General features: G+C 39.6%; 1 protein-coding gene across 1 annotated transcript in view; it reads left to right on the top strand.

Annotated features, from left to right (window-relative positions):
* Nucleotides 1–15,349, top strand: part of LOC124356519 — a 67,533-nt gene that overhangs the window by 12,831 nt on the left and 39,353 nt on the right. The window contains exons 3-5 of the mRNA XM_046807573.1: nucleotides 4,749–6,647; nucleotides 12,871–13,095; nucleotides 15,134–15,321. Coding sequence (XP_046663529.1) covers nucleotides 4,749–6,647; nucleotides 12,871–13,095; nucleotides 15,134–15,321 — 2,312 coding nt within the window. The remainder of the gene's footprint in view (nucleotides 1–4,748; nucleotides 6,648–12,870; nucleotides 13,096–15,133; nucleotides 15,322–15,349) is intronic.

Below are 15,349 nucleotides of genomic sequence, written 5' to 3'. Positions count from 1 at the left end.
TGTTTATGTTGAGGTCTAGTTGCAGTAGGATATAGCCATTATCCTGTCACTACATACCACACTACTGACTCACGTGTATAGAACCTGGAGTGTCAGTGATAGCTCTCACTGTTTTATGTTAAGGTCTAGTTGCAGTAGGGATATAGCCATTAGCCTGTCACTACTAAACCACGCACTTAACTGACTCGCGTGTATATATGAACCACCCAGTCAGTGATAGCTCTTACTGTTTATGTTGTGGTCTAGTTGTCGTAGGATTGTAGCCATTAGCCTGTCACAACAAACTACCACACTACTTGACTCTCGTGTATATAACCACCAGTCAGTGATAGCTCTTCTTACTGTTTATGTTGTGGTCTAAGTTGCAGATAGGATATAGCCATTAGCCTGTCACTACAAACCACGCACTACTGGGCCTCTCGTGTATATAACCACCAGTCAGTGATACATCTCACTGTTTTATGTTGAGGTCTAGTTGCAGTAGGGGATATAGAGCCATTAGCCTGTCACTAACATAACCACGCAAACTACAGCTCTCGTGTATATAACCACCAGAACAGTGATATGCTCTCACTGATTTATGTTGAGGTTTTGTTGTTGTAGGATATAGCTGTATTAGCCTTTCCCCACTACAAACCAACACTACACTCTCGTCTCGAGTATATAACCACCAGTCAGTGATAGCTCTCACTGTTTATGTTGAGGTACTAGTTGTCGTATAGGATATAGCTGTATTAGCCTTTCACTAACAAACCACACTACTGACTCTTCGTGTATATAACCACAGTCCAGTGATAGCTCTCACTGTTTAATGTTGAGGTCTAGTTTGCAGTAGGATTATAGCCATTAGCCTTTCACTACAAACAATGCACAGCTGGCTCTCGTGTAAATAACCACCAGTCCAGTGATAGCTCTCACTGTTTATGTTGAGGTCTAGTTTTGCAGTAGGATATATTAGCCATTAGCCTGTCACAACTACAAACCATGCACTACTGGCCTCTTCTCGTGTGTATATAACCACCAGTACAGTGATAGCTCCTGACTGTTTTATGTTGAGGTCTAGTTGCCAGTAGGATAAAGCCATTAGCCCTGTCACTACAAACCACAACACTAACTGACTCACGTGTATAGATAACCACTGAGTGTCAGTGGATAGCTCTCACTGTTTATGTTGAGGTCTAGTTGCAGTAGGATATAGCCATTAGCCTGTCACTACATACCACACTACTGACTCACGTGTAATAGAACTGAGTGTCAGTGATAGCTCTCACTGTTTTGTCTGGTTATGTTTAAGGTACTAGTGTGCAGTAGGATATAGCCATTAGCCTGTCACTACCATACCACGCAACTGGCTCTCGTGTATATAACCACCAGTCAGTGATAGCTCTTTACTGTTTATGTTGTGGTCTAGTATGTTGTAGGATGATAGCCATTAGCCGTGTCACAAACAAACCACACTACTGACTCTCGTGTATATAACCACCAGTCAGTGATAGCTCTATGACTGTTTATGTTGAGGTCTAGTTGCAGTAGGATATAGCCATTAGCCCTGTCACTAACAAACCACGCAACTGACTCTCCGTGTATATAACCACCAGTCAGTGATAGCTCTCGCTGTTTATGTTGAGGTCTAGTTGCAGTAGGATATAGCCATTAGCAGCCAGGGGGGGGGGGGGGGGGTGTCACTACAAAATCATACTACAGAGACTGCTCTAGTGTATATAACCACCAGTCCCATGATAGCTCCTCACTGTTTATGTTGAAGGTCTAGTTGTCAGTAGGATATAGCTGTATTACCTTTCACTACAAACCATACTACAGACTCTCGTGTATGTAACCACCAGTCAGTGATAGCTCTCACTGTTTATGTTGAGGTTTTAGTTGTCGTATAGGATATAGCTGAGTATTAAGCCTTTCACTATCAAACCACACTACTGACTCTCGTGTATATAACCACCAGTCAGTGATAGCTCTCGCACTGTTTATTATGTTGAGGTCTAGTTGTCGTTGTAGATATAGCTGTATTAGCCTTTCACTACAAACCACACTACTGACTCTCGTGTATATCACCACCAGTCAGTGATAGCTCTCACTGTTTATGTTGAGGTCTAGTTGTCGTAGGATATAGCTGTATTACCCTGTCACTACAAACCACGCAACTACTGGCTCTCGTGTATATAACCACCAGTCAGTGAAGTAGCTCTCACTGTTTATGTTGAGTCTAGTTTTGCAGTAGGATATAGCCATTAGCCTGTCACAACACAAACCACGCAACTATGGGTCTCTCGTGTATATAACCACCAGTCAGTGATAGCTCTCACTGTTTATGTTGAGGTCTAGTTGCAGTAGGATATAGCCATTAGCCTTTCACTACAAACCACACTACTGACTCTCGTGTATAGAACTGAGTGTCAGTGATAGCTCTCACTGTTTATGTTGAGGTCTAGTTGCAGTAGGATATAGCCATTAGCCTGTCACTACAAACCACGCATACTGGCTCTCGTGTATATAACCACCAGTCAGTGATAGCTCTCACTGTTTATGTTGAGGTCTAGTTGCAGTAGGATATAGCCATTAGCCTTTCACAACAAACCACACTACTGACTCTCGTGTATATAACCACCAGTCAGTGATAGCTGTCACTGTTTATGTTGAGGTCTAGTTGTCAGTAGGATATAGCCATTAGCCTGTCACTACAAACCACTACTGACTCTCGTGTATATAACCACCAGTCAGTGATAGCTGTCACTGTTTATGTTGAGGTCTAGTTGTCGTAGGATATAGCCATTAGCCTTTCACTACAAACCACACTACTGACTCTCGTGTATATAACCACCAGTCAGTGATAGCTCTCACTTGTTTATGTTGAGGTCTAGTTGTCGTAGGATATAGCCATTAGCTTTTCACTACAAACCACACTACTGACTCTCGTGTATATAACCACTGAGTGTCAGTGATAGCTCTCACTGTTTATGTTGAGGTCTAGTTGCAGTAGGATATAGCCATTAGCCTTTCACTACAAACCATACTACTGACTCTCGTGTATATAACCACCAGTCAGTGATAGCTGTCACTGTTTATGTTGAGGTTAGTTGTCGTAGGATATAGCCATTAGCCTTTCACTACAAACCATACTACTGAATCTCGTGTATATAACCACCAGTCGGTGATAGCTGTCACTGTTCATGTTGAGGTCTAGTTGTCGTATGATATAGCCATTAGCCTATCACTAACAAACCACACTACTGACTCTCGTGTATATAACCACCAGTCAGTGATAGCTCTGACTGTTTATGTTGAGGTCTATTTGCAGTAGGATATAGCCATTAGCCTGTCACTACAAACCATGCAACTGGCTCTCGTGTATATAACCACCAGTCAGTGATAGCTCTCACTGTTTATGTTGAGATCTAGTTGCAGTAGGATATAGCCATTAGCACTGTCACTACAAATCATACTACAGACTCTCGTGTATATAACCACCAGTCAGTGATAGCTCTCACTGTTTATGTTGAGGTCTAGTTGTCGTAGGATATAGCCATTAGCCTTTCACTACAAACCATACTACTGACTCTCGTGTATATAACCACCAGTCAGTGATAGCTGTCACTGTTTATGTTGAGGTCTAGTTGTCGTAGGATATAGCCATTAGCCTTTCACTACAAAACATACTACTGACTCTCGTGTATATAACCACCAGTCAGTGATAGCTGTCACTGTTTATGTTGAGGTCTAGTTGTCGTAGGATATAGCCATTAGCCTTTCACTACAAACCATACTACTGACTCTCGTGTATATAACCACCAGTCAGTGATAGCTGTCACTGTTTATGTTGAGGTCTAGTTGTCGTAGGATATAGCCATTAGCCTTTCACTACAAACCACACTACTGACTCTCGTGTATATAACCACCAGTCAGTGATAGCTGTCACTGTTTATGTTGAGGTCTAGTTGTCGTAGGATATAGCCATTAGCCTTTCACTACAAACCACACTACTGACTCTCGTGTATATAACCACCAGTCAGTGATAGCTGTCACTGTTTATGTTGAGGTCTAGTTGTCGTAGGATATAGCCATTAGCCTTTCACTACAAACCATACTACTGACTCTCGTGTATATAACCACCAGTCAGTGATAGCTGTCACTGTTTATGTTGAGGTCTAGTTGTCGTAGGATATAGCCATTAGCCTGTCACTACAAACCACACTACTGACTCTCGTGTATATAACCACCAGTCAGTGATAGCTGTCACTGTTTATGTTGAGGTCTAGTTGTCGTAGGATATAGCCATTAGCCTTTCACTACAAACCACACTACTGACTCTCGTGTATATAACCACCAGTCAGTGATAGCTCTCACTGTTCATGTTGAGGTCTAGTTGTCGTAGGATATAGCCATTAGCCTTTCACTACAAATCATACTACAGCCTCTCGTGTATGTAACCACCAGTCAGTGACAGCTCTCACTGTTTATGTTGGCACATGTTTATAGTTTGTCCGTACATTCTATATCACAGAAATGTAATGTGTAATTGTGTTATTTTATGGTCAATTTATGAATACCATCAATGAGCATAATATATTTCTGAACGCATTTGTAGACAATCGAGTTAAACAGTTTTGAAGAGCATCACACCACGATTTATATAACAAATGATTTAAATGAGATGACTTTGTTTGTCTAATGTTAGGTGCAAAACATTGTCACTTGTAAGCACGTGACTGGAGAGAGAATGTGTGTTGGTGTAGGTGTCGGTGTGCGACGAGGAGTCACTTCGAGCAGCCTCGGAGACAGACAAGGCAGTGACAGTCCGTGTGACCAGCGGGGCTCAGACATGGCTGTTGCGGCGGACCTACGACAACTTCCGCATGCTGGACCAGCAGCTCCACCGCTGTATCTACGACCGCAAGTTCAGCAATCTGGTCGAACTTCCCGAGGCACCGCCGGACTCACAGGTACAGTATAACGTCTGTCTATCTCTCACTCACATACGAGATCGCAACTTCCGCATGCTGGACCAGCAGCTCCACCGCTGTATCTACGACCGCAAGTTCAGCAATCTGGTCGAACTTCCCGAGGCACCGCCGGACTCACAGGTACAGTATAACGTCTGTCTATCTCTCACTCACATACGAGATCGCAACTTCCGCATGCTGGACCAGCAGCTCCACCGCTGTATCTACGACCGCAAGTTCAGCAATCTGGTCGAACTTCCCGAGGCACCGCCGGACTCACAGGTACAGTATAACGTCTGTCTATCTCTCACTCACATACGAGATCGCAACTTCCGCATGCTGGACCAGCAGCTCCACCGCTGTATCTACGACCGCAAGTTCAGCAATCTGGTCGAACTTCCCGAGGCACCGCCGGACTCACAGGTACAGTATAACGTCTGTCTATCTCTCACTCACATACGAGATCGCAACTTCCGCATGCTGGACCAGCAGCTCCACCGCTGTATCTACGACCGCAAGTTCAGCAATCTGGTCGAACTTCCCGAGGCACCGCCGGACTCACAGGTACAGTATAACGTCTGTCTATCTCTCACTCACATACGAGATCGCAACTTCCGCATGCTGGACCAGCAGCTCCACCGCTGTATCTACGACCGCAAGTTCAGCAATCTGGTCGAACTTCCCGAGGCACCGCCGGACTCACAGGTACAGTATAACGTCTGTCTATCTCTCACTCACATACGAGATCGCAACTTCCGCATGCTGGACCAGCAGCTCCACCGCTGTATCTACGACTGCAAGTTCAGCAATCTGGTCGAACTTCCCGAGGCACCGCCGGAATCACAGGTACAGTATAACGTCTGTCTATCTCTCACTCACATACGAGATCGCAACTTCCGCATGCTGGACCAGCAGCTCCACCGCTGTATCTACGACCGCAAGTTCAGCAATCTGGTCGAACTTCCCGAGGCACCGCCGGACTCACAGGTACAGTATAACGTCTGTCTATCTCTCACTCACATACGAGATCGCAACTTCCGCATGCTGGACCAGCAGCTCCACCACTGTATCTACGACCGCAAGTTCAGCAATCTGGTCGAACTTCCCGAGGCACCGCCGGACTCACAGGTACAGTATAACGTCTGTCTATCTCTCACTCACATACGAGATCGCAACTTCCGCATGCTGGACCAGCAGCTCCACCGCTGTATCTACGACCGCAAGTTCAGCAATCTGGTCGAACTTCCCGAGGCACCGCCGGACTCACAGGTACAGTATAACGTCTGTCTATCTCTCACTCACATACGAGATCGCAACTTCCGCATGCTGGACCAGCAGCTCCACCGCTGTATCTACGACTGCAAGTTCAGCAATCTGGTCGAACTTCCCGAGGCACCGCCGGACTCACAGGTACAGTATAACGTCTGTCTATCTCTCACTCACATACGAGATCGCAACTTCCGCATGCTGGACCAGCAGCTCCACCGCTGTATCTACGACTGCAAGTTCAGCAATCTGGTCGAACTTCCCGAGGCACCGCCGGATTCACAGGTACAGTATAACGTCTGTCTATCTCTCACTCACATACGAGATCGCAACTTCCGCATGCTGGACCAGCAGCTCCACCACTGTATCTACGACCGCAAGTTCAGCAATCTGGTCGAACTTCCCGAGGCACCGCCGGACTCACAGGTACAGTATAACGTCTGTCTATCTCTCACTCACATACGAGATCGCAACTTCCGCATGCTGGACCAGCAGCTCCACCACTGTATCTACGACTGCAAGTTCAGCAATCTGGTCGAACTTCCCGAGGCACCGCCGGACTCACAGGTACAGTATAACGTCTGTCTATCTCTCACTCACATACGAGATCGCAACTTCCGCATGCTGGACCAGCAGCTCCACCGCTGTATCTACGAAATGAAGAAATTTTGATATGAAGAAATACATTGATAACATCAGTTTCAGTTGTCAAACCCTATTAAACTTATAGGCTTATTGTACTAGCAATAAGTATCCCTTGCAGTACATACAGAAAAAGGTTAATTTTATGTGAGGTTATTAACTTGAAACAAAACTTTCAAAATATTTTGTTTTTCAGTTTCAAGTATCTATTTTAAACCTTTCAATGTTACAATTTTATGTTACACATTGGAATGAAAAACATAATCTCAGGACATCTCAGGAAAAAACTTATTTTCAGGCATGAAATAAATTCTCGCAGTACTCGGCAGGACAGCCTACTTCATTTGCCTAGGGTCCGCCTAGAAATTGGCAAGAAAGGTTTTAGCTACTTTGGACCGGAAATATACAATGCTTTGCCCCCTGCTTTAAAGACCCTTAGTTATAGTACATTTAAAAATCATGTTAAAGAGATATTTATATAATTTTATAAGTTAGAATAATTATGTAATTTTATATCATTTAGAATAACTATTATTACCTGTAATTTATGTAATAATTACCTGTAAGTTATGACAAAAGTTGTCTTGTAAATCAGAGTCTTACTTTGAAGAACGCTTGCTAAATAAAGACGTTATTATTAATATTATGTTCACCCAGAACAAGAAGCTGAGAAACCTACCATGAACTAGATTCAAAAAAGAGCTTAGCGCTTGCTTCCGGGGTGACAGGATATTCTGGATAGGTAAGGTGAAGGTATGGGTGTCGTTGATACCAAATAACATCAATATTTATCAATTATCAATGAAGTGCGCAGTCCCAAAATTATTATTTTAAAACGACTAAAAGATGCTAACAATGTATACAGACCCATAAATGAGAATATAATAGAGAAATGACAAGAGCGTAGGCCTGATAAAACATTGTGGACAAAAAAACTGTGGGAGGCCACACTCTCGTCTTCTACACAGCCAATGACGTCTACCCATGCACTCTTAGTCCGTGCTGTGGTGGTTGTGGAATATTCACAGTCACGTCATCTTTTGTTTCAACTAAGAAGTGTTTTATATTCGTTTATATAATGATTGAATTGACTTTTTTTTAGCCTTACTACCTTTTACGATATCGAAAGTTAAAGATTCGGAATTAGAAGAATCTGTTATGGAAGACTCATTTTCCATTGCGTAATTTATATAGAAAGAACCGATTGCCAGTGGAACTGAGGATAATAATTTCCATAATTTCCATAATTGTGATGAGTGTGACAGTTAAGAGACAGCATTTTACCATCCCCCCAGGTACAAACAGACTACTCTGGGAGTGAAAGTGTCACCTCTCCAGTTTACCAACAGAACATACAAGTTAGGCCAAGACTTGTCTGGCTGATTGGAAGATTACCAGAAACGCGACTGGACTGATGTGACTCTGAGCCTTATCTCCTCTCACACAGTTCCTGTATATAATGTCATCAGTGAAAGTGTCACCTCTCCAGTTTACCAACAGAACATTCAAGTTAGGCCAAGACTTGTCTGACTGATTGGAAGATTACTAGAAACGCGACTGGACTGATGTGACTCTGAGCCTTATCTCCTCTCACACAGTTCCTGTATATAATGTCATCAGTGAAAGTGTCACTCTCCAGTTTACCAACAGAACATTCAAGTTAGGCCAAGACTTGTCTGGCTGATCGGAAGATTACCAGAAACGGGACTGGACTGATGTGACTCTGAGCCTTATCTCCTTCACACAGTTCCTGTATATAATGTCATCAGTGAAAGTGTCACCTCTCCTGTTTACCAACAGAACATACAAGTTAGGCCAAGACTTGTCTGGCTGATTGGAAGATTACCAGAAACGCGACTGGACTGATGTGACTCTGAGCCTTATCTCCTCTCACACAGTTCCTGTATATAATGTCATCAGTGAAAGTGTCACCTCTCCAGTTTACCAACAGAACATTCAAGTTAGGCCAAGACTTGTCTGGCTGATTGGAAGATTACCAGAAACGCGACTGGACTGATGTGACTCTGAGCCTTATCTCCTCTCACACAGTTCCTGTATATAATGTCATCAGTGAAAGTGTCACCTCTCCAGTTTACCAACAGAACATTCAAGTTAGGCCAAGACTTGTCTGGCTGATTGGAAGATTACCAGAAACGCGACTGGACTGATGTGACTCTGAGCCTTATCTCCTCTCACACAGTTCCTGTATATAATGTCATCAGTGAAAGTGTCACCTCTCCTGTTTACCAACAGAACATACAAGTTAGGCCAAGACTTCTCTGGCTGATTGGAAGATTACCAGAAACGCGACTGGACTGATGTGACTCTGAGCCTTATCTCCTCTCACACAGTTCCTGTAATGGCCAAGTTTTACAGTTTCATGCAATTGGTATGAGGACACAAGAGCCTTTTCAGTAATATTTATAATCGATCGAATTTGTATGGGAAAGAATGTTATAAGTAATTAAAAATATGGGTCCTTTTTCTTCTGCCAAACATTACTTTGTTCCTTGGTGTACTAAGTGGGCAGACAAAGTTCCTTATCTGGCGATGTTTTATCCAAAACCGAGGACGTTTTTCTTACCATATACTGGAATCTTTGTTTCAATAATTTTCAAGAACAAATGAAGATATGTGTGAGACTTAACAAATAACCCGAATTTTCGATTATATACAAAAAGAGTGTAGACTGTTTTATCCAACTTGTGACTTTGTGGTTGTCGATGAGAGTATTATTTCTTCCAAGGGGCAATTCGGCAAGGGACAGTAAAACAATCCCAAACTCTTCACTATTATTAAAAAACACAGGTTGTTAAATCATCGTGTCAACCTGTCATTATTAGAGACTTAAAGGAGCCTTCTACGGGTTTGTATGTCTTTAAAAGGTATGTATTTTACAAGTCCTGAGTTGGCAGATGAAGTGTTTTTGACGGATACAGTTATGACAAACAACTATTTGTAGCCAACAAAAATGATATCTTTGTTTTATCTTGGAGAGATAAGCGTGTGGTTCACATGTTGACCACAAGAAACAAGAGAGGTCACCAAGATGTCATATAGAACACCTATTGTAAAACTGTACGTTGTTTTGGATTACACAAAACACATGGCCGCAGTTGGTCAACGCGACCATTTCATTAAATCATATCAATTATATCATATCATATCAATTATATTATATCATATCAAAAATATGGAGATGATTTGTGGTTGTTAGAGGTGGTGATTGTCAATTCATATCTTTTATACAAGGATATACAGCTGAATAGAACACTGACATAGCCACAGTTCAGAAAAAAATCTGGTTCGTTCACTTGAGAGCGATAAATTGGAATTAAATTCTACCCTAAGAAAACGGATACGTTTACCTAAAGTAATAGACCACAGGAGAAAAGACTTCTAGGCTATCATATTTTTAGAAAAAAGATCAAAGATCTTTCAGTGTGTCGTTTCTGCTAAAAGGGGATTCGTCGTGAACGAACTACTGTATGTCTGCAAGATCTGTGCTGCAAAACCTGTTCTGCATCCTGATTCATGTTTTGAAGTATATACCATTCACAGCAAATTACAGATAAACACCAAACATATTTTTCACATCTAACTAAGTAGTATTTCTAGTTAGCATTCTTTCAATTTTCCTTTTTTAATAAAATATTAGCCATGAATACTGTTTTGGTGTAAATGTTTACTTTAGCCACTTCATAATATTTGTTATTTTTCAAAAGGTAAATGTTTGAAAATTAAATTAAATTAATAAAAATTAAATTTTGAAAAGGCTGAATATTTTTGTTTTAATCTCGTAAAAGGCAGTAGTAAGTAGTAGGTGATCGGGCTAACTAACGGTGCCATCTCTGGCCATCAGCTACATCAGGACTACGGCAACGGTAAAATATAAAATCCCAAAGACGGGTCACAAATGCTTGAGAACTAAAAATATTACAAACTCGCCTAATAATATTAATCTATTATACGCAGCAGCGCAATGGTTGACAATGTCTGCTACTGTAGAAGTGCATGAACCATTTAAATTGGCATTATAAAACATACAACTCTCCTCAAGGTTGAGGACTAATTGAGATATAACTTAAAATTAAAACACCTCAACAATTATTTTGGAATATATGGTTTGCACAGCCTGAAAATTATTTCTGTTACCAGTAATAAAAATATTCTATTTTAAGAAATTGTTAAAAGTAGATTTAAGTTTATGTAGGTTAGGGCTAAAGTAAACATTAACCAAAATGAAAATTTATTGTTTTAAATTATTTTTTTTTATTCCTATTAATACTATAACAAGTAACACCATATGATTTACAGGTTGGAAATTGTTTTGCAAAATGTGTTTCTATGAAAATTTTATACCCATTTTAATATACTTTAAAATATTAAAGTTCTTTATGATTTGGCATTTAAGGCTTAGTAAAATTACTTTTATTTCTCTTAAAAAATTATGTTTGGGACAATCTGTGAACAATCTGTAATATATCACTTAAAATATCCATGTTTGTTTAATTTTAAAAATCTCTCCACAAAAAGATGCAGTATATTAGGCCAAAATTTCCCAACAAATAAATGTTCTGTCTGTTTAATGTTGATCTGCCTCATTAATATATTGGTATTGTCTAATACAATTTTAAATAGCAATTTTTTTAAATGATAAAAGTAATAATACTAGTCTAATTTAATAAAGCAATTCTGGTCAATGGTGAATTTATTAGGGTTTTTAGTTTATATCGAATTATTTGCATAGACAATTAATTTAAATTAAGCTCTTCAAGTACATATTTCATTATTTAATTCAATAATATTGTAATTGGGTTCATTATATCATACTGGAGTCCCCATAATGCACCATTTAAAAAATATTAAGAAAGATAATCTTAGAAGTTTTATGCATATATATATAATATATATATATATATATATATATATATATATATATATATATATATATATATATATATATGCAGAAGTATATTTGATAATTTTCTATACATACAGATTTCATAGTTACCCCAGATTGAATATATGCAAAAATGCAAATGCAAATATGTCCAAAACCAGACATGAACATGAATAGTGTATATAATTACAAGGATTTCCCCGCATTGAGTAAAGGTTACAAAAATTAACAAGACTTAAGATTTCTTACCCACTTATTCATTACTCTTAAGTTGAGGAAATATCACTTGTTTTTATTTTTTGGCAAAAGTTATCCTTCAAATCACACATTTCAATATATTTTACAAATTAAATAATCTGCTTTTGATGCAGTGTTCCTTATAATTGTTTTCTTTGAGTTGTTCTGGTAATAAATCTATTAACATAACAAATTGATCACTAAAACAGGATGTGTTTATTTAATTAAACTGCAAGCGCTACAAGAAATGTAATACAAATTAATGTGTAAAAATATTTTTTGAAACTTCTCCTTCATTTATATTTATTACACACCTCATTGTATTTCACATTATACTTTCTTTACTGTTTGTATATTTTCTCACTTTTCCAGTAAAATACATCATAACTATAAGGCCATTGATGCATACACCATTAAAGTAAAGGTTGATAACAATTGCATGATTGTATAAGAGTGACAATCCTTTCTTATTATTTTTGTTGGTCGTCCTTATGAAAGCTTCTATTTATCAGTCATATTGGCCATATTAAATAGGCTATGTGCTTCCGTCTACTTACGACTTGACCCTTTGGCTTAGTTTCTCCAGAATTGTTTAGATCTTTCTCAAAATCACACAAACTCCTTATAGAAATAAAGAGGACTTTTTGAGATTTTATTGTATAGTTTACAATAAAATCTATATCCCTCTATATATATATATATATATATATATTATATCTTTTGTACTCAAACTGTCTGTATAAGAACACCTGAACACTTTCAAGCAGCTATCCCACATCCTGTGTTACCCTTCCTTTGGTAGCCAAATTGATGCAGTTAATTTATATATTTATGATAAGACTGTTTCATTTTGTTCCCTCTCCTCAGGAAAACGTGGAGAAGTTGTTGTCTTCATATGTGAACCGACTGTCTACAATCGCGGGCAGCCTGATGAACTGTGGGCCGGTGCTGAGTTGGCTGGAGTTGGATAATCGTGGTCGCCGTCTGCTGGTCACAGAAGGTGACAACTGTCCGATCAACACGCCTGCTGTTGCTGCTGCTTACAGTATCAAGAAGTATACTGCAGTTGCTGCCGACGAGATATCCTTCGATGTAAGTCCACGTAGCTGTACGGATACACACGGGATTCTGTCTCTAAGGTCATTAATGCACTGGGGTTTCGTTTTATAGATATTGTTTTTAATGTGACCCCAGACAAAGTAGTCAAGTGGAGATAGATCTGGTGATCTTGGTGTCCACTCGATACTTTTCTCTTCTGCCTATCCAACAATTTGGAAAAGATACTGTTTAAATACTTGTGGACATGCAGGCCATAGTGCGGAGGAGCTCCATCCTGCTGGAACTAAACTTCATTACAGTGTTGTTGGTTGCTACTTGGATAGCTGGATAAACCTGCTTTTTGTGACATTTCCTGGTATACCTCGGCATTAAGGTTTCCATTAATAAACAAGGGCCCAACAAAGTGATTCCTCACAATGCCAAACCAAACGTTTAATTTTTCAGGGTTCTGGGATATTGCTCTCTCATCCAATAAGGGTTAACATCAGCCCAATAATGAACATTGTGTCTGCTAATGTTACTGTGTACATGAAAGTTGCTTTATCTGAGAAAGCAATGTTGTTTAATCCAATTGTATTATTATCAATAAGCCGCATCATTATTTCAAAACATTCTACTCTACGATCAAAATCGTCTTCACTTAGCTCATGAACTAAACTAATTTTGTACATGTTATAACCACTGTCATGTAAAATTTTACAAACTGATGTTTGAGATATACCTAATATTTGAGAAAAATTTCTTGTTGAGGGATGAGGATCTTCTGCAACAGACTAAAACGTCAAGTGACAATGCTTCGTTTTTAGCTGATTTTGGTCATCCTCCAAGTTTGGGGTGGTTTTTAATTCTGCCTTTTTCCTGGAAACGTTGGATTGTTTTTTGAACTGCTGATTTAGATACAGGGTTTTAATTGGGATAAGTGTCATTACATAAATTTCTTACTTCATCATAAGACCTCATCCGGATCTTCCATCATAAGGATCATAATATGCTCTTGTTCACTTAAACACTCCATTTCAACGTAAAGTATCACAAAAACAGTCTTAACTTTGTTAATTCCAACCAGAAACTAAACATGATACTGGACTCCCTCAAAACTGATAAGATTTGCTTGGCATGCAGCAGGTAATAACTGTAAAACAGGTTTGAGTTTGTAAGGAAAGTGGTTGTGTATTGAAGCTATACCAACCCTCCCTCATAAAGTTATATGGTTGAAGTTACCCTCTGAATGTGGATATTGATGTTTTGTCTCAATTAAGTTTTAATTAATTTCAATGAGCCATTTTGTACTGGATTGAGATAGAAAGCTCTAGTTTCCACTGTTCTTCTCTGATCAAGACGTTTCAAATGAGGTGTTGCTTAATGGGGCTTTACATTTACAAATGTTGAGCCCCCTCCCGAAAATCCCATTTGGGAAAGTGAGCAAAGTTGTAATAGTGACTAAAAAGTTCACTTCTATTTCCTAAAAAGGTGTCCCGAGTTCCATCCCCCCATCTTTGCCCATCAAAAACTAAACACGGTGTATCCATACTTTTATCTCACACTGTATATGGTTTCTTACACTTGGACAAAGATTGGACTAGTATTAAACTTGTCTAATTTGTACATTTTAAAATTGGACAATACACATATTGTGAGGTGCATCCTAGAAACCACCACTAATAATAATATCTGTCGGGTATCTAATATTTGCCTCTTAAGAAAAAACTTGATTAGGTCTGGTTGTAAATGATCCAAGGACTGAAAAGTTTTCCTTTGTACTGAAAAGGATGAATATAATTTCTATTATATGTTTTTATACTTAAGTAAACTGCTGTAAATTTAGCTATTCATCATAAAATATTTAGTTTACCTGGTCAGCCGCAGTGTTGATTTATGCGGTAATTTTCACTACTTTGTGTTACTTATTCGAGCTACCACATCTATGTGTTACGTGTTAAGTCCCTCCATTTCCACTTCTCAATGTACTCAAAGTAGGAAATGTTTGTAGTGTTTGGTGACCAACACACCTGAAGAAGTTACCATTGTCATTGTCACAATTGTAAACTTACAGTATATGTTGTTGTGCCAGATCGGAGACATGATCTCGGTGATAGACATGCCACCCCCGGAAGAAAGTGCATGGTGGAGGGGCAAGCGGGGATTTCTTGTGGGATTTTTCCCATCACACTGTGTCGCTGTCATCACAGACAAACTGCCTCGCAACCTCAATCTCCACCAGTCCCTCACACTCTCCGGCCCCACCAAGCCTGTCCTCAGGTTAGTGTGCAATTGCTCATCATAATGT

The sequence above is a fragment of the Homalodisca vitripennis genome, chromosome 3 (assembly GCF_021130785.1).
Source record: "Homalodisca vitripennis isolate AUS2020 chromosome 3, UT_GWSS_2.1, whole genome shotgun sequence".
In the NCBI taxonomy this organism is placed as follows: domain Eukaryota; kingdom Metazoa; phylum Arthropoda; class Insecta; order Hemiptera; family Cicadellidae; genus Homalodisca; species Homalodisca vitripennis.
The sequence above is the reverse complement of the archived record's forward strand: the minus strand, read 5'-3'. Positions and strand labels throughout refer to the sequence as shown.